This window comes from Balaenoptera borealis, assembly GCF_965194805.1.
Source record: "Balaenoptera borealis genome assembly, chromosome: 12".
Lineage (NCBI taxonomy): Eukaryota > Metazoa > Chordata > Mammalia > Artiodactyla > Balaenopteridae > Balaenoptera > Balaenoptera borealis.
In genome coordinates this window covers 70395946-70415861 of record NC_138869.1, presented here as the reverse complement: position 1 = coordinate 70415861, position 19916 = coordinate 70395946, and the positions used below count along the sequence as shown (strand labels likewise).

Here is a 19916-nt window from a genome sequence, read left to right as displayed (position 1 = left end):
GCCTGGTTCCTAACAGGCCATGGACTGGTATCAGTCCGTGGCCCAGGGGTTGGGGACCTCTGTCTTAGATAGTGCCTGCTTTGCAAAGGGCAAAATAGTAGGAAAGAAGTTTCTTCCAGGAACCTCTATCTCAGTTTATCAGTTCTAACTTCATAGGAGATGTTTTTGGTCTTCAAATGAACAAATGATGTTGGGGGCAAAGGGGTGGAGGCCCTGATAAGTAGTGGGCAGGGCCAAGAATGCTAAACAGCCTTCAATGCCCTGCCCATCCTCAACTGCCAGCCTTATCATGGTGGCTCTGGTTCATTCCCACCAAGGTCTGCGTTCTAGCCAATGGGAAGGAGAAAAGGGAGAAAACTTCTAAGTGTGGTTCAAGAACCATACTTGGAATCCACAAGGATTCCAAGGGGGAATCCTTGAGACCCTTTCATGGGATCTCTGACATTACTATTTTTATAATACCTACATTATTTGCCCTTTCTGTTCTCATTCCCTTATGAGCATAAAATGAAGTTTTCCAAAGGCTAAGTGACAGGTGATATTGCAACAGATTAAATGCAGAAGAAACCCTTGGTGGGGGTAGGGGTGAGGATGCACCTGGGCTATAAGCAGACACTCTTCAGACACCAGCAGTGATGGCTTAGGTGCACTTTATTGGTTTTCTTTCAGAATCCTTCTACAAAAGAGCAAAGTTAAAAACCAAGTCCCTGGCAAGAGGGTGAGAACCCTTCCTCTTTCCAGAGAGCCATCCCCCATCCCCATGTTCCCCAGTTGTGTCACTGCTGCGGTTCATGGGGGTGGAGCACTTGCTACTTTCGTCCCCCACCAAGCTCCAAAGGGAAAAGACCTACCACCTGGCAACCCCTGCCCCTCAGCCCCATCCCCCCACACGTTGATCTTGGTTACAGGAGGCAGTGGTAAGAACTGTTGGGGTCCAGGAAGAGTTCTGAACCCCAGAAGGCCATGGTCAGGGCACAGTTCATGAAGAACACTTCCTCCTCTGGCTCGGTGCCCCCTAGGAACGCTGTTTTGCCCACCACCTGAGAGTAGAAAAAGAAATCAGTGAAAACCCATCAGCTTCGACCCCAGTTGTACCTGGTACAGGGGAATCAAGGCTGACGCATAAGGTTAGGCAGGTTGTACATAGCACAAAGGCACCACATCTAAGCAGGCACCATTAATGTCATAGACATCATACATAGGTTTTACATTTATCACAGACATTTATTATAAACCATGGCCAGCAGCCTCCCCGACCCCTTATCCTTGCTGTTACCACCTCACTCACAGAGGCCAGCTGCATACTCCCGGGCCAGGAAGGATCAGAACTCGAGGCCTTATCTGGGAGCTGATGCAGGTAAATGCAGTCCGACTTGAAGGGGCAGCGGCCATTCCCCCGCATGAAGAACCGGCATCGAATCTGGCTATGAGAGGGCAGAAGGATAGAAGACCATCACCTTCAAGCCCAGCTGCCCCAGGAACAAGGGGCACTCAAGACCGACATGTAAGTTTGGGTAGGTTATACACAGCACAAAGGCACCACATCTATGCTGGCACCTCTAGGATCACATAGACAAGTGTAGATGTTACATTTATTACAATTATTTCCCAGCAGATGGCAGTAAAGTGTCTTAAGTGGTATCTTTCTCTTAATTGCCACAAAGTCTATTTGGGACAGAAGTGACCCTGGGAATCTCCTTTCCTTCTTTGAACTAAGTTTCAGTAATACCACCAAAGGAGGAGGGAGAGCAGATAACCCTACAATGTGTCTCTGTAACCAGGTTAGAACAATGCCCTCTTCTGAGGGGTGGTCTTCTGATTTGGTAACTGCTAGCTAATGAAATTAAGAAGTTTCCCACTTCTGAGATTTCAAATTTCATTCTGTGAAAGGTCAGATACAGGAAGGGTTTGTGGGCAACGTGTGATCTGCTTAAGTAGGAACAGCTTTTTCTTGCACAGAAAGATGGACGAGAGGGAGAAAAAGATAAAGCGCATATTTATAGCCTTTTTCCTTTTTTCTGCATCATCACCTCTCTGCTTGACTCCAACGCAGTTGAGTCTTTCCCACTTCCTGCAGTCCCAGCGCGAATGGAGGATCCCGCTGACCACCAAGCTGGAAGCCTGGGAATCCCTCTAAAATGACTGTCCCTCTTCCTCTTCCTACCATTTGACCAAACCTGGCATCAGGAACCCCTCCGTCCAGATAGCATCCAAAACCACCCCACTCAACCTGACCAGATTCTCCATCAGCCTCCCTCACCCAGCTCTCACGTGACAGTACCAGTCCTGTGGCCGTCTATCTGGAAACATTAATCATCTTACAGTTTCCTTTCAACCTCATGGTCAGTTGGCTACCCAGGTATGGCCCTTCTTCCTCTCAAGTCAATATCCTCCCCATGGTTCCTTGTAGTCCATGCTAGGAGTCAGAATGCCTGGGTTCAAACCCACTTCCTTACTTAAGCCCCATAGACCTTGCCTCACTTTCTCCTTCTACAGCGTGATAACAGTAAGAGTCTCTACTTCCATGGTGGCTTGTGGGATCTTAGTTCCCCAACCAGGGATAGAACCTGGGGCTCCGTCAGTGAGAGTGCCGAGTCCTAACCACTGGACTGCTGAGGAATTCCTATACTTTCCTGCTTTAAAAAAAAAAATCCAAAATAAAAGCCAAGAAGGGCTTCCCATCATGCTGAGAGAACCAGAGTTTCCCTGCGTGGATCCTGAGCCAGGCTAGAAGAGAAACTTGGCCTTGACTGTCTCAGTCACTCACCATTATTCACTGGGCTTTCTGGAATAGTGGAAATAGCTCACAGCCTCACCTGCCGTCTTGGTCACTCTGCACTTGCAGGATTTGGGGGATGCCATGCTGGGAACCACGGCTGAGAGGGTATGAATCAGGGGCTGCTTCCCCTCTTTCCTAACCTGAGTCATGGTCCCCCTGCCAGGCTCACCTGGTCCGAGCCTTGAAGTTCCTGATGAGTTGCTCCTTCTCAGGCCCCTTGCTCACCCAGAATTTGCAGGGGATGATGTAGCTGGAAGGGACACGGCACTGGGGACAGGCCCTGCGGGGTGGGATGGGGTGGGAGGTGGGAGAGGAGTAGTCACAAGCCCATTGGCCTGTCTCTGAGCCCACCCCTCTGTGGGACCTTTCCCTCCCTCCCTGCTGGCCTCTCCATGACACTGACTTGATGACACCCAGCGGGAAGTCCCCTCGGCTCTTCCGCCAGGTGCGCAGGCAGCCCAGGCAGTGGGGATGGCTGCAGTTGGGCAGGATGCCAAAAATCCGCTCGGCCTCTGGCTTGTTCCACACCTTGTCCATGCAGATGCCACATATGATGTCCCGACTGTCCTGCACCCTCTGCAGCCACGGGCAGGGTCAGAGCACATCCTCCCTTCAGCCCCCACCCCGCCAACACACACACACACACACACTGCCACCCCAAATACAGCCCCAGGGAACACAGAGCCCTCCTCCAGCAGGTCTGGGCAACCCAGAGGTCCAGCATGGCATCCTCTTCCCCTCCCCCTCCATTACCTGCTGCACCTCAAGGTCCAGGCTCTGAAGTGGGGCCAGGAGCTCCTGGACAGGGTCTGACATAGGCCGAGACTTCGGGAAGTAGCTGTGATCACCATCAGCAGCTGTTGGGGAAAACTGGATCCATTCACTCATTTACTCATTCATGTGGTATCTCCTGAGCGTCTGCTGCATGCAAGGCCCTGAGGGTGTGTAAAGTTCTGTCCACCAGTAGTTCAGAGTCTAGCCAGAATTATGTCTCTAACACAACTGTTTAGACCCATGCTATTCAATACGATAGCCACCTGCCACATGTGGCTATCAAACACCTGGAATGGAGCTAGTCTGAATTCAGATGTGTTGTAAGTGTAAAATACACATGAGATTTTGAAGCTGAATACCAAAAAGTCTCTAAAATGTTTCATTATTAACTTTTTATATTAATTACATATTGAAACGATATTGGATATGTAATTTTTGATATATTGGGTTAAATATTAAAATTAATTTCACCTGTTTGGTTTTCCTTTTTTTAAAATGAAGCTGCTAGAAAAATTTTAATTACATGCGTGAATTGTAAAATGGTGCAACCATTTTGGAAAACAGTTTGGCGGTTCCTCAAAATATTAAACATAGGGTTAACATATGATCCAGCAATTCCACTCCTAGGTATATACCCAAGAGAAACGAAAATATACATCCACACAAAAATTTGTACATAAGTGCTCATAGCAACATTATTCATAATAGCCAAAAAGCAAAAACAACCCAAGTATCCATCAACTGGTGAATGAATAAAACAAAATGTGGTATATATCCATACACTGGGATATTATTTGGCCATAAAAGGAAATGAAGTACTTCTATATGCTACAACATGGATAAACCTAGAAAATATTATACTAAATAAAAGAAGCCAGACACAAAAAGGCCATATACTGTATGATTCCATTTATATGAAATGTCCAGAATAGGCAAATCCATAGAGAGAGAAAATAGATTAGTGGTTACCAATGGCTGGGAGGGGTTGTGGATGGAGAGTGACTGCTAATGGGCTTCTTTCTGGGGTAATGAAAATCTTCTAGAATTAAATAGTGCTACTAATAAGAACCTACCGTATAGCACAGGGAACTCTACTCAGTACTCTGTAACTACCTATATGGGAAAAGAATCTAAAAGAGCGTGGATATATGTATATGTATAACTGATGCACTTTGCTGTACAACAGAAACTAACACAACATTGCAAATCAACTATACTCCAATAAAAATTAATTTAAAAAAACAGTGCTAATGTTGGTACAACTCTGAATATACTGTATTACACTGAATCGTACACTTTAAATTGGTGAATTTTTTGGTTTGTGAATTATATCTCAATAAAGCTGATATAAAAAATTGCATATATTATATGGAATCTAAAAAACAAAAATGGTTCTGAAGAACCTAGCGGCAGGACAGGAATAAAGACGCAGACGTAGAGAATGGACTTGAGGACACCGGGAGGGGGAAGGGTAAGCTGGGACGAAGTGAGAGAGTGGCATGGACATATATACACTACCAAATGTAAAACAGATAGCTAGGGGGAAGCAGCCACATAGCACAGGGAGATTAGCTCGGTGCTTTGTGTCCACCTAGAGGGGTGGGATAGGGAGGGTGGGAGGGAGACGCAAGAGGGAGGAGGTATGGGGATATATGTTTATGTATAGCTGATTCACTTTGTTATACAGCAGAAACTAACACACCATTGTAAAGCAATTATACTCCAATAAAGATGTTAAGAAAAATAATTCCATATGTAACATAATTCTGTTGGACGGCACTGAATTAGAGCAATAATCTTAAAAATAACTACTAACATTTAGTGTTTACTCTGTGCCAGGTACTGTGCTATGCATATCACATATACGAACTCATCAAGACCCTGTGAGTAGGTGCTATTATCAGTGCCCTTTAGCAGATGAGGCAGTTGAGGCTCAGAGAGGTTAAGTGACTTGTTCAAGGTCACACAGTTCCTAAGTGGTGGAGCCAGCATTTGAAACTAGGTGGTTTGACTCCACAGGCATCATGGTATTCTGTTTCTAGAACACAGAAAGCAACAGAGCCAGAGGAAATTTTCCCTCTGGCTGGGAATCTTGAGGAAGGAGAGGGTGGAAGGAAATATAAACCTTGCTCAGAGACAGAGCAGGAACGCTGGTCTCAGATCTCACTTGTGCCCACCTGCAGTACCCCTGATGACTCACATGATAGGGACAGGGACTTCCAGGAGCTGCCACCAATGTCCTCAGTCTTGCTGAACAAATCCTCCAGGCCAGGCTCCATGCCCTGGTAGGCCCCGGCCCAACCCCATCCGACAGTCACAGAGGGCAGGTAGGAGGGCTCGGAGCCCCTGCGGGTCAGTCCCTGCGGGGGGCCTGACAGGGTGATGTGTGGCTCTGAATGGCGGCGGCCCCACTCAAGGTGGCGGGGAGGCTGCAGGTGCTGGTAGCTGTCGTGAGGAAGAGAAGGGTAAGGAGAAAGGGATAGCTCCTCCAGGGCTCAGAGCTAGCTCAGCCTAGTACTTGGAGCTGAGGGCAGAGGGGCTCTGGGAAGAGGCATGGTCCATGAAGGATGATTCCTCCCGAGTCTCCCAGCCCGCTCCCCACTCTCCCAGCCCGCTCCCCACTCGAGGAGAAGAGGCGCTTACCTACATCCATCTCCATGGAAGCAGAAGCCTCGCTGGAAATATCTGCAGACCTGGGATGCCTTCCGGTCCTGAGCGAAGCAGCGGCTGGACCCCCAGTGACAGGCCCCTCGGTCAAAGTTCCTAAGAGAACATCTGACTCATGCCCAGCCCCATTTGAGTTCCTGCCTTTGTGATCCTTCTAGAAAGAGGCTGTGTGACATGAGGACTCAGGCTCCAGGCTTGGTCCTGTGTTCAAATCCTGACTCCGCTTGACAACCCTGGGTGGTAATTCAATTTCCCTAAAGCTTGGTTTCCTCCCCCTGAAACATGAGGGTAACAACGCCTCCTGTTACCTCAGGGTTGTCGTGAAGTTTTTTTTAGATTTCACACAATGCACATAGCAGGTGCTCAGTAAATCATAGTGATTCCTATTACTTTCTCCAAGCACAGAGTCTTGTGGGCTCTGGATTCAGAATTCTGGGTTCAGATTCCGGAACCAGGGCCTGCTCTATGGGCACAGACCTGTGTAGTCACGCAGGGGCCCCACACTTACTTCAATGTTCTGCCGTTGCTGTCTTGAAATTATTAAATTTTTGAACACGGGACCCTGATTTTCTTTTTGTGCTGGGTCCCACAAATTATATAGCCAGTTCTGCCTGGTACCACTACTTCTTGGTTGTATGAGCTTGGACAAACTTTCCATGCCTCAGTTTCTTCATTTGTAAGTTATCAGTACTTAATTTATGGGATGATGTAAAACGTAAATGAGATATTGTATGTAAAGCATAGTTATCCCTTGGTATCCATGCGAGGTTGGTTCCAGAACCTCCATGGACACCAAAATCCATGGATGCTGGAGTCCCTTATATAAAATGGCATAGGGACTCCCCTGGTGGTCCAGTGGTTAAGACACCGTGCTTCCACTGCAGGGGGCACAGGTTCAATCTGTGGTCAGAGAACTAAGACCCCGAATGCCACGTGGCCCAGCCAAAAAATAGAAAAAATAAAAATAAATAAATAAAAATTTTTAAAAAATAAAATGGCATAGTATTTGCATATAACCTATGCCTATGCTCCTGTATACTTTAAATTATCTCTAGATCACTTATAACACCTAATACAATGTAAATACTATGTAAATATTTGCTGGTACGCAGCAAATTCAAGTTTTGCTTTTTGGAACTTTCTGGGATTTTTTTCCCAAATATTTTCAATCTGCAGTTGGTTTAATCCACGGATACGGAACCCACAGATACACATGGCAACTATATCTGGCACATAGCAAGCCCTCAATAAATATTAGCTGTTCTTATCACTCTGCTGTCATCATTATCATCATCATCATCACCATTACTACAGGGACATTAGAGGGTCAGCCTGTGAGGTGGGAAGGGTGGGAGGAGGCCAAGTTGGGCCAACATTTATTGAGAATCTACTATGTGTCCAGGCCTGAGCCAGGGCTCTGGGGACCTCTGCTCTTGTCGTGTGCTTCCTTGCCAGGAGTGGGAATAAGCCCACATGTGAAGTGGCCAGGGCAGCAGGGACGGGGACAGAGGCCGGACTCTTGTCCCAAGAGGACACAGACTGCCAGCTGATGCTGGGGGTCTGCCATAGAGTGGCCCCCACCATTCTCCAGAGAATGTCCAAGAGAGGCCCTGGCAGAGAAGCAGGTGGAGGAAGGGCAGGATGGGTGACAGGCACCCAGTCTTGTTGGTGAAGGTACCAGATCGTCGGGCACATGGTCCTTATTACAACGATTATTATTATATTATTACATAATATAATACTTATAATAACTGTAGTTGTTATTATTTTGTTATTTTTATGGAAGCTGTTGTGAGGGCCAGGAGGGTAATATAAGATCATTAAACGGTAACTTTTGATTTTAATTCAGACATTTTTGGTTTAATTCAGAAGAAATTCAAAGAACTGAGTGCCCCTGCTATAACAAATAACCTTTCATTTCCATTTGCTTATTTATGTGAACAAGATTTCTCAGTGCTTCCATTCATAAATATTAAAAATAGAAATTGATGTTGATAACACATTGTAAATCAATTATACCCCAATAAAAATTTTAAAAAATAAAATTGAATAACAGACAAACCCCCTCCCCCCCAAAAAAGAAAGAAACTGATGTTGAATCCTGTCTTATTCTAGTAATAAGTAATGTTTATCCATGGATACATGAGCTTTTTTTGGTGGGGGGGAAGCAACAATCTCATCTAAATTTTCTAATGAAAATTTTGTTATTTAGTAATTAACTGTTAAAGTGTGTAGGGAGTTCCCTGGCAATCTAGTGTTTGGGACTCAGCACTTTCACTGCCAGGGCCTGGGTTTGATCCCTGGTGGGGGAAATAAGATCCTGCAAGCCTTATGGCATGGCCAAAAAAAAAAAAAAAGTGTGTAATTTACTTCTTTTGATCAGTTGAGTACTACTAATAACTAAATCTAGAAAAAAATCATATTTCCGTTTCACAAATATTTTTCTTGCAGGAACAGATAATATCGTGATCAGTGAAAGACTTCTGAGAAGAAAAATATTTGTATTGGTAAAATTCTGTGGGAGAAGTAGAATAGGCATTCAAGGAGAAAAAGGAGTTACGTAAAACTGTAAAAGCCTGCTTTTATATACTTTTAAATGGATGACAGTATATGTTAAATCTCTCTGATATTTAGATGCCACTGGATGCATGAAAAGAATAATGTACTTAATCAAATCCACCCTGCTCACCTGCCATTGCTGCTCAGTTGCCCACACAGCAAGTTCATTGGCAGGTCCCAAAGCACGCAGCCCGAAATACCTTCGACTGAAATTCTGCACAGAGCTACAGCCAGCCCCAGCCCAGTACCCCATGGTGACTTTCAATCATTCTCACTGCCTGGCTTGGAAAAATTGAGAGGCTCCTGCAGGAAGATTGAGGGCAAGTTCTTGTGGGCTGAGAGCTTTGAACACATCCCTCAAAATCTTGCCTGAAGTGCCAGCCTTGGAGAAGAAAGATTCAGAAATGGTAAAAAGCATTCGATTTAATGATGTAACTACTCTAAAAACATCTTTTAAAACTCTCTTTTGGAATTAAAAAAGAATAATTGTATTATTTTAAAGTGGGACTATTTAGAATACATTATAAATTTAACCTTTGCAACAATTTACGTTATGATGAATACCATTAGATAACTTGGAGTGTGGAGGGGATACATGTTTTTTCAAATTTCTTTTAGGTTTATAGAAGATGCCTGGCCTGGTATGTTTCTGCTCCCAATTATAACTTGAGGAGTAGATAGGAAGAAGCTGCAGTGGGGGAGGGACCAGATCAGTGGTGACAGCCAAAGTTAGGGAGGATGGAAGGTGGATGGAGGTTGGGGTGAGGGGCGAGGTGGAAATGACAGTCACTGGAGAAAGGGTGGGTGACCTGAGAGGAGGAGCCTCTCACCCCCTAGGGGAGGAGCCAGTGGCCCTCAAAGGAAGGGCTTGAAAGCCTCCTGTCCCCAGTCCCCAAAGCTTTGCTTTCCCTAAAGACCACCAATGAAGCTGACCTCCAGGACTGCCTAAGAGGCCACCATACTAGCTCCTTCACAAGCTGAGAGATCCAACAACAGAGCTCTCCCAGCATGTCCAGAGGTGCTCTTAGACCATCAGACGAGCCAGAGCAACAGGAGCTAGGGGCTTTGTGATCAAATTGATTTGAGAAACTCCTCCTTCTATATTTTTTAGAGTCATGTTGTATATTGCTTACCATACATGAACATATTAAATGCTCTGATAAGTCCTGCCCTCCACCCACCCACACAGCCTTAACATACCAATAAAACACATTTTGTTCGGGGTACTGTCAAATTAGTTCATTTAATCCTCAAAACAAGCCTTAAAAGTCAGGAGTCATCTTTTGTTTTCAAAATCTGAGGCTCAGAGAGGTCAAGTAACTGGCCTGGGACTCGGAACAAGAGTTAGGACCATAACCCAGGTGTCCTCACTCAGCACAATACTTCTCTAGTTAACCAAGATTGACTTGTCAGGGGTGAGGGCTGCTGGATTTAGGGAATTTCTTAAGCCAAATTCTGAGGCCAAGGGTTGGGGACAGAACAGCCAGAGGTCACCGGTAATCCAGGCCTGGGGAGGCAGCAAAAGCAGCTGGGTGGCTGGGAGGCCAGAGCAGTGGACCCCTGAGCAGTAATCAGGACTGGCCTGTTGGGTGAACACAGGGTGTGCAGAGAAGAACAGGGATGAGGAAGGTGGGGCTGGGTGCAGTGAGGGGGAGGTGGAACCTGCCAAATGAGCTCCCTGACCAAGATTCTTAAAACTTGAGGGCCAAACTTAGTCTAGCATGCCACCTTCCTTCTTGAGCTTTGGGCAGGACCAGGAACAACTGAAAATCTCCTTTAGTAAATGTCCGTCTTCTTTTTTTTTGCCTTCCTTTTGCTGCCAGATTGCCTTTCTTCCCAGCTTGGGAAAACCATTTCACACTGAGACCCTAAGGTCTACAATGATCCCTCCTTTACCCAATATTCAGTTCTCTCTGGGGAACTCGTCTCTTCCATCTGTTGGCAAAATGAATCTGTGCTAAGGTATGAATGCCTGATGGAAGGCCTAGTGAGCTAACATACCCAAAAGAATGACTCTCTAATGGTGTAATGTTCAACCTGAAGTGTTTCCATTCACACACTTATGAACACCTGGCACCAGGCTACATACTGGGGCTACAAAGATGACCAGGGGACCAGATCCCACTGCAGGGAGCTGTACAGTATTTCTGGGCAGAGAAACATTTGTTGAGTGGAAGAGAAAAAAGGCAAGTGGCGAATCTCTGTCCTAAATGGTCAGACCCTGAGCTAGCCCTGACTTATCCCCTCTCTGGCCTCAGTCTCCTCCTCTGAACCGTGAAGGGTGAGAGATAGTCTCCAGACCCTTCCAGCATTGGGGTGGGGGCTAAGAAGCCCCTTTTCCCACCTGATGCACCCCAAATTCTTAAAGACTGAGCTTTCAGTGGACAGACAGAACCCCAAAGAATTTTCTCCCACTTCCCCTGTGGTCTCCCAAAACCCAGGCCCTTACCTGTGTGGTCGCTGGGAGCGGGGCCTGCTCTCTCCACCTCGGCTGCCGCCATCCGGCTCCGCAGGGTCCATCCCAGCTGTGGCCCCTAATGAGAATCAGGCAGGGCTGCTCTGGTGCTCCTTTATCCCTCTCTCTCCGGGCAGGGCCAAAGGGAGGAGGGGCTGCGCAGGCAGGCCCACCCCTCCCCATGGCCCCCGGCCTGCAGGAGGAGGGATGGACGGTGAAGCAGGATGGCTGGAAGGCTAGGAGGTTGGGGGCTCCAAATGCCCTGTCCAGGCTACAGGATGTGGGTGGGGTGGGGCATGAAGGCCTTAAGGGATCCCTAGATGATTACTGGAGGAAACTGGGGGGATCGTTTAAGGACTTTAAGGGCCTCAGCAAGGGCCACCATAAGAGGTGGCCAGGAGGGGGCTTGTCTGAGGCTCTAATGAGGAAGCTCCAGATTGGATGATAGCACATGAGCCAGTCAGAGCCTCTCCTGGGCAGTATAAATTGCTGTTGGATTTGTAGCTTGCACTGTGGAGAACAATTGGACTGGGCCCATTGATGATGGGGAGTGAGGAGAAGGGGGACCATGAGCTCTAAGAGCCCTTCCAGCTCTGACTATTCCTAAGACCCCCTCAATTCCTATCTTAATCCTCCAAAGCCCATGTACTCTCCACTAGACTGCAGTGCCCCATGTGGGAGGTAAGTTGGGAAAGTTAAAAAGACGAAATAAGAGGAATTCACTTAAAAGTTAAAGGAGAGATTTTTAAATTGAATTTAATCAGCTTCCTATATTTATCAGTAAATTGAGACTCTAGTTTGGGAAACAAATTGTCTTGGACATCTTTGTTATTTCCTTAACTTTTGCTGGATCAAAATTATTTTTTATTTATTTTTAAAATTTATTTTATTTTATTCTTAACCACTGTGCCACCAGGGAAGCCCTGGATCAAAATTATTAAAAAAAAATTTTTATAGGTGCTGCCAATTAGCCCTCTGTGGTGGCTGTGCCAGATTATACTCCCACCAACAGTATGAGAGTGCCTGTGTCTGCACACCCTTGCCAACACAGTATAATCAAACTTGTTAGTATTTGTTAATTTGTTATGTAAAACAACAGTACCTCATTGTAGTTTTATTTAATTCTTTTGGCTGTAGTTAGTTACCCGACCAGGGATCAAACCCGCACCCCCTGCAGTAGAAGCGTGGAGTCTTAACCACTGGACCGTCAGGAAGTCCCTCGTAGATTTTTTTTTTTTTTTTTTTTTTTTTGGCTGCGTTGGGTCTTCATTGCTGTGCGTGGGCTTTCTCTAATTGCGGCGAGCGGGGGCTACTCTTCGTTGCTGTGCACAGGCTTCTTATTGCAGTGGCTTCTCTTGTTGCAGAGCACGGGCTTTAGCCACGTGGGCTTCAGTAGTTGCGGCACTAGGGGTCAGTAGTTGTGGCAGTTGTGGCTCGTGGGCTCTAGAGCACAGGCTCAGTAGTTGTGGCACACGGGCTTCATTGCTCCGTGGCATGTGGGATCATCCCTGACCAGAGCTCGAACCTGTGTCCCCTGCATTGGCAGGCAGATTATTAACCACTGAGCCACCAGGGAAGTCCCCCCCTCATTGTAGTTTTAATTTATACTTCTCTTACTATGAGATTAAGCATCTCTCCATATGTTTTAGAGGCATTTCTTTTCCTGTTCATATCCTTGGCCCATTTGGGTTGTTGACATTTTACTCATTGCTTGGTAGGTGCTCTTTACATATTAAGGAAATTAACCTTTGTCTTATTATGTCACACATTTTTTAACATGGTTGATTTAAATTTTTTTGTGTTCCCCCCACTGGAAGAAATTTTTTTAGTGTGATGTAGTAAGATCTTTTATCTATTTTATAGACTCTAAGTTTTGTGTATACTGCATGAAACTTAGAACCTTCTGTGTGTACAGAGATTTTTGAAAGGTCTATCCACTTCAAGATTATATATAATTTTCCCCATGTGTTTCTTCTAGGTTGTTTTTTCCCTCCCCCACTCTTCTAGTCTTTTTTTTCTTAAACATTGTATAAATATATCAAATTTATCCATTTTCCTGTTGATAGACATTTTTATTGTTTCTAAGTTTTTGCTCTTGCTGTAAAGAACATGTGTATGAGTCTTAGTGCAATTTGGTGGCTTTCACTCTAGGGTACTGTGTCAGGCTGCCTTCTCCAGGAAATAGATTTAGAGGTTTACTTGCAGGACACTCACTGGGGAGTGCTCCTGAGAACAACACCTGTAAGGAATTGTAGGAAGCAGGATTGGGTAGAGAGAGAAATTAAACTGCAATGTACCTAGGACAGAAGCCCCAGTTCTGGAGCTGGACGATTCTTCACGTTGTTTCAAACTGGGGCAAGGAGGCTTGGCTTGTCCCCACATGTTGGCTATAGGCTGCCCCTGAGGAGGGAGTGTGCTTATCCTGGGCAAGGTGGCCCCCTTCACTGCGGGCAATTTCCTGAGAGGAACTCAGCTGTGAGCCCAGCAGCCACGGACCTCAGTGCCTGGGTTCTGAGGGGTGGAACCTGGGTCATGCCTCACAGCTTCCACAGGCGCATTTTAACTTTACAAGATTTTGCCAAATTGTTTTTCAAGTTGATTTTATCAACTTCTATTCCCTTCTGCAGTATATGAGAATTTGTATTGTTATTCTTCCTTTCCACATTTTCTATCTTGGTTTTCCTATGTTACTTTTGGGATAATTTCTACAGATCTTTTCTGAGGGGCAAAAATGATCTCTTTGGCTGTGTCTGTTTTTTAACTCATTTTTTTTCTGGAAGTTCCAGGTATTTCTTTAAAAATGTTTGTCTTTTTTTTTTTTCCTTAAAAAGCAAACTGTTTCTTTCGTATGATTTTCATATCTTTATATTTTTAAATAATATAAAACTTATTTGTCTCCTATATGATAATCAATAGCTATACTTTTTGATGTCCTGGGGCTCTAATTTCACTGATTATTCTATTTATTTTCATGCAGGCTGTCTCTTCATGTTTGTAATTTTGTGGGAGTTCTGTACTGCCTGTGTCTGTCCTCCAGAAAGGTTTTGCGTCTGCTTCTTCCAGGCTCCCCAGGCATATTACCAGCCTGGGACCCCATTTCTTCCTTTAATAATAAACCTTTTTAAGTTTCAGAAGTTTTACAGAATTATCACAAAGATGGTATCTTCTAATTCTCTTAAGGTTGCTTTCTTCTTTTTTAGTCTAAATTTTTGATTCATTTGTCTGTGAAGATGGCACCACTGTAAGTAAAGGAGAAAACTGGGGTGTCAGCTAAGGAGAGGAAAGCCCTGATGTCTCGTGGGGTAAAACTGTGCAAGTCCCGGGGACTTCTCTGGCGGTCCAGTGGTTAAGACGCCACGCTTCCACTCCAGGTGGAATGGGTTCGATCCCCGGTTGGGGAACTAAGATCCCGCGTGGCGTGGCAAAAAAACCCCAAAAACCTGTGCAAGTCCCACATCCACTCAAGGCCCAGGGGGACTTGCCTCCTCCCAGGCCCTTCTTAGCCCCTCCCAGACGCCCTCACCCCCAAACCTGGTTTGTGCCATGGTTCCACACACCCTTCTCAGAGGGTGTGTATCCTTTCTCCCCCTCCCACCCCAAATGCTCCATCCGGGTGGGATGGCATCTTCTCAGTTCTCCACAAACCTTGCTGACTGAGGACTGGTGAGCAGAGCAAGAGGTGAGGGGGAACGACGGGCAGCCCCACAAGCCAGAACCGACCCCGCCACCCCGGCCAGCACCCCACAGTCTCATTTGCCTGACCAAGTCTCTCCCTCTGTGCACTGGATGTGGAAGAGGGGGAGGGGTCTCATCAGCCCCCAGGAAAAACACTGTAAGCTGAGTTAGCTTAAATCAACTCTTAAATATTTAATTCCCATTTATTTAAAGTTCCATCAGTCTGTATACACTATTTATATTAAAAACACAGGAAGCTGGGGCTCCTAGCAAAAATATACATTTCAATTTTGGAGATTGTTCAGACACTGAGAAGAGCTGTATCCTCAGTACCAGACCTGGGGAGGGGGATGAGGATGGGGTGCGTGGCGGGGGAGGGGAGGGAAGAATCTTGCCAGTAGAGAGTGATCCTCAGGCATGGAAAGGCGCCTCGGAAAGGAAGACCAGACAGGACCCAGGAAGCCTGGGGTCTAACCCCACGTCCTGCCACCTTTCTCAGAGACGCCAGCCAGCCCCTCACCCCTCCAGACCCGTTTCCTCCCTGGAGAAGCAGCCTGGGTAGGCTCTCTGTCCTCTGCTCAAATGGCTCCAAGCTGCGCTTCTGTCTCTCCTCTGGGGTGAGTGCTTATCAACGGGGAGGAGGGGGAGGGGCGGGGCCAGGAGTGGGACTGGGCCTAGCAAGGTCCCTGGTCACCAGAGGCGGTATAGGGAGAGTTCCAGGTGACCAGCTGGGCCAAATACAAGGAAAAGGGGAGGGCAGCAGAGTTGTTGGGACAGACGGGTGTCACAAACGAGCAGGATCAGTTTATCCCCGGTACCTCCCCTGTGGGCAGGTGCTGGGCTGGGTCCACAGGACCCCGTGCCCACCAAGGGATCTGGCCTAGCCTCGGGAACAGGGGCACAGCTCTGCCCATCCACCTGCAGGCCCCTCTGGGCACTCGCCTGCCTCAGGGAGGGGAGGGTGAGGGGTGTGGAACCTGCAGGTAAAGTGATTTCAGTGCTTGTGGTGTGTGGGCTGGAGGGAGTGTGTGTGGGGCGTGAGCTTCAGCTGGGCTGGAGCCACTGTCAGTGTCTCCCGGAGGCCAGAGAAAGGAGGGGTGCGCGTGAGGCCAGGCCCTGGCGCTGCGGGAGCGGGGGGAGCGCGGTGCCGACACCCGTAGGCAGGACTCGGTGGCTGCTGCAGAGGGGCAGACAGAGTGGGGTGCTGATGGGGGACCCGCCCCAGGCCTGGGCTCAGAAGCAAGTCTCCGGCTCGCCACCTCCCCTACCTCCCTCCGCCTCTCTTTAAGCTCGCTCCTCATCAGTGGGGGTGTAGGGACCCCCCACCTGGAGGGAACCCCACCTCTATCCAGGCTGGGCGGGTGTCCCCCAGCGGCCAGCGCCGGGGGGCCATCAGTGACACTGGCCTGCGAGACCGGTGGAAAGAAGAAGGGAAGGGCGGCGGGCGTCAGTGGGGCTGAGGTGTGCGCTGCCTGCTGGGAGCCAAGCCGCCGCAGTCCGGGGGGGCCTGCCTGCTGGGGGAGGCGTCCTCCGCCAGGGACCCGGTGACCAGGGGCTGCTCTGCACTCAGCCCTGGCCCTGCTTACCTTCCCTGGGAAGCCAGGCCCAGAGAGCTTAGTGTTTCTTTGGATGGCTCGAGTCCTTTGCTGTGAAGACTGAAGACGGGAGAAGGGGACTGTTGGTGCAGAGGGCAGGCCCCTCCTGCTGGGGGGGGGTGGGGGGGCGCGGGGCGGGGAAGCAGAGGTGCTGTTCTGCGCTGCTGGTGAAATAACACAAACTGCCTCACAGGGAGAGGAAGAGGGACAGACACAGAGATGGGGAGAGAGAAAGGGAGGGAGAGAGAGGAAGGAAGAAAAAGAGCAAAGAAATGAGAGAAGACAGAGGAGCTGAGAAGGAGGGAGCCGGGGAAGGGAGAGGGAGGCGGGCCGACTGCGTGTGATCCCCCTCGGCCACCAGGCCCAGCGCTCAGCGGCTGGTCGACAGAGAAGCCCTCAGTACATGTCCTTGTAGATCTCCTGGAGCAGGGGGTGCAGCGAGGTCTCGGTCTCCGTCTTCTTGATCCGCTGCATCATCTGGGCGTGCTCGGTGACCAGCTGCCGCAGGTCAGCCATCTTCTGCAGCAGCTTGGGGAAGAGGTACTGGGCGTCAGGGTGGTTGGCCTGCAGGTGGAACTCGAGGGCGCGCAGGATGGTGTCCTGGATGGCCTCCACCTGTGACACATTCATGAGGCCTGGCCGATCTGTGGGGACAGAGGGCAGAGGTGTGGGAGGGAGCAGGCACACACGGGGTCTCAGAAGGGCAGGGCAGCTCCCCTAACCCCGCCAGTGTGGGCAACTTGGCCCTGGGAACAGTGGGCCTCCCTGCCTGGACTCAAACCCCTTCTCTACCACAGGCTAGCAATGAGGCTACAGGCAGGTCACTCAGCCTCTCTGGACCTCAGTTTCCTCATCTGTAAAACGGGGATAACAGAAGTGCCTCTGGCATAGCATCGTTATGAGGATTAAAGAGTTATAATCTAGGAAAAGGAACTTGAACAGTGCCTGGCATGAAGCAAGCTCTATGCCACTGTCAGCGTGAGTCTTACTGTATTTATTGTGTTGGAATTTGAAAAATTCAGGTAAAACACAGAAAATTTCTCCACTATCAGAAATAACCCCCATCAACATGTTGGTATATTTCCTTTCAGTCTTTTTTCTATCTCATCTCCATCTATACTAGATGGAGCTGGTCCTGCACACACAGTTAGTGCCTTACATGTTCCACTGCCATCATCACATGGACCCTTCCTCATGCTGTCAGAGCTTAGGCTCGGCCCCTGCAGTGAGGGCCCAGCCCCCAGGAGGGCTGGCTGTGCGGGGCCGACCCACTGCCCCTCCCTCACTTACCTCCGCACAGAATGATAGCCGCGATGAAGAGAGCCAGGTCACTGTCATCAAGTTCCAGGGCATTGAACTTGACAGCAAACTCAAACTTGGGCTCGATGATGTCACTGAAGGGCTTTCGGAGGCTGCGCAGGAACTCACGGGTGACAAAACCAGTGCCGTTGGCGACCAGAAGCCCGTCCTTGTTGACGATGGAGGCCAGCATGGCAAAGATGGCCTCGTGCACACCATACTTGAGAAGGGTCACCTGGTCGTTGAGGAAGAGGTCGCTGAAGCTGGGGATGCTCTTGGCGAACTCGGTGAGCTCACGCACGGTCTCCACCGTGGTGCACTGGCAGCGGTAGAAGACATGCACGCTGATCTCCTTGTAGGGGGGCAGACCGTTCACCAGCTGCTTCCACACCAGGCCCTTCTCTGCCTGCCACAATGTCTCGATGTCGTGGATCACAAAGGGCTGAAAACCAGGCCCCGTTAGAGGCCAGGCCTCGGGGGACCCCCGCCCATGTGTGCCCCATACCCCTTGCCTGTATCACGAAGTGAGGGGAGGGAGGAGGCCTGGTTCTCCCAGGAGTCAGGCAGGTGGCAGCAGGGCCCAGAGCCCGGGTTGCTGCCAGGCTGAGCAGTGACACTCACCGCCGTGTGGCTGGCCTTGCCGGTGAGGATGCCACGGGCCTTCTTTTTGGTCATGTTGAAGTTTTTCAGGTAGGCACTGTAGATGTGCTTGGAGAAGGCCCTCAGGTCAGCCACCTGGGGGTTGTGCTGACTCCCCTCGTTTGCCGTCAGCCCTGCCACCAGTTTCCTCTTCTCAGCCTCTGGCATCCGGCCAAAGCGGATGGCTGCACGGGGAAGGGGGACAGTCATGGAGGAGCCTGGGCAGGGGCCAGCACCTCTAAGGTACACAAGCCAAAGATGGAGACACACTTTTTGAGCACAAGGCCCATAGAAGCTCTAGAGCCAGCAAGTTGGAATGTTGGGGAACCCCTCCAGAATATAAGCTCCGGAGGGGCAGGGCTTCTGTCTGTCTTGTTCACAGAGCCCAGCAGGCTCTGTCTCCCGGGAGTGCCGGCCTCCAGGAAACTCCAGCCTGGCTCCTGGCAGCTGACACACATGGTCACTCACTGGCTCCTGCCTGCCCTCAACAACCAAGAAGACCTGAGGGGATCCTGGGCCCTGGCAGTGGCTTTTCACACCCTGTCAGGTCATCCAAGACAGGCTCAAGGTTCCGGGAGTGGTGTTTCCAACACTACTGGAGTTAGGGTCAATTCCCAGGTCCCTTCTGGGCCAGAGAGGGTGAGGCTCAGGTGCAGACAGGTGGCAACTGCCCCCGGCCTGGGAAGCATGGCGGCTCCTGGGCGATCTGGGAAGGCAGGCCTCAGCAAGGTCAAAGCTGACCCGCGTGCTGACTGTGTGCTGGGCGCTGCTCTGAGGGCACCCCCTTTCTGTTCCTGGGCTCTCGGAAACCTGGTTTCAGGTTGGCTCACCGTTGTGCGACATGCCCAGTGCCAGGCATTTCTGGAAGCGGCAGTACTGGCACTTGTTGCGGTTCTTCTTCTGGATCTTGCAGATCCGCTCACACTTCTCGTATTCCAGCTTCATGCGGATTGTTCGACGGAAGAAGCCCTGAGGGACAGTGGACAGGTGAGGAAGAGAAAAGCCATGAGGAAGGGAGAAAGGGTAAAACCCTGCCTGCTGGGTTATGCCAGGGGGCTTGATTACGCGTCAAGATGTAACAATTCCTGAATTTTGGAAGTAATGGGGGGGAAATATTATTGGAGGAGAGAGGGAGAAAGAAAGTAAACAACTCTTAAAACTTTTGAAAATAACTGAAATAATATAGCATATTTATTTTAAGTGCTTCTCTGTTAGTTCGGTGACACAAAACTGTACTGTGGCTAACTTGATTTATTCGTAAATGCAACCTGGTTCTGCATCTTTTCTAGGTAGTTGTTTAATAAAATAATATGTGAAATTTTGATGGGTGTGCAGTTAGGAGGAAGAATCCAAAAGCAAAACCAGAAAAAGAAATATAACGTTTCCTTTTTTATCAAAGAGCCCCCTCGGGCTTTGAGGTGCAGGAAACCCTGACCTTGGGAAGATGGCTCAAGCCCAAGACCCTCATCCTGTC

At 48.8% G+C, this 19916-nt stretch overlaps 2 protein-coding genes across 7 annotated transcripts in view; both read right to left on the bottom strand.

Annotated features, from left to right (window-relative positions):
* Positions 1-633: 633 nt before the first annotated feature.
* LOC309607039 (uncharacterized protein) lies at positions 634-16626 on the bottom strand. Of its 2 annotated transcripts, none has more exons than XM_082345124.1 (9): positions 16496-16626; positions 11229-11313; positions 6197-6316; positions 5754-5998; positions 3533-3636; positions 3183-3355; positions 2949-3059; positions 1289-1424; positions 634-1040 (listed from the first exon to the last, which is right to left on the bottom strand). In XM_082345124.1, the coding sequence occupies exons 2-9, from the start codon at positions 11297-11299 to the stop codon at positions 903-905; spliced, it is 1098 nt and encodes a 365-aa protein (XP_082201250.1). In that variant the 5' UTR covers positions 11300-11313; positions 16496-16626; the 3' UTR covers positions 634-902. The 2 variants fall into 2 exon arrangements, with proteins under 2 accessions (XP_082201250.1, XP_082201251.1); XM_082345125.1 differs by having other exon boundaries at positions 903-1040; positions 1289-1420.
* Positions 15077-19916, bottom strand: part of PPARD (peroxisome proliferator activated receptor delta) — an 82901-nt gene continuing 78061 nt past the window's right edge. For all 5 annotated transcript variants that reach the window (XM_082345099.1, XM_082345098.1, XM_082345102.1 and 2 more), the window contains 4 exons: positions 19273-19411; positions 18425-18627; positions 17795-18245; positions 15077-17148 (listed from right to left, as the gene is read on the bottom strand). In XM_082345099.1, the coding sequence (XP_082201225.1) occupies positions 16901-17148; positions 17795-18245; positions 18425-18627; positions 19273-19411 (1041 nt within the window). In that variant the 3' untranslated portion in view covers positions 15077-16900. The remainder of the gene's footprint in view (positions 17149-17794; positions 18246-18424; positions 18628-19272; positions 19412-19916) is intronic.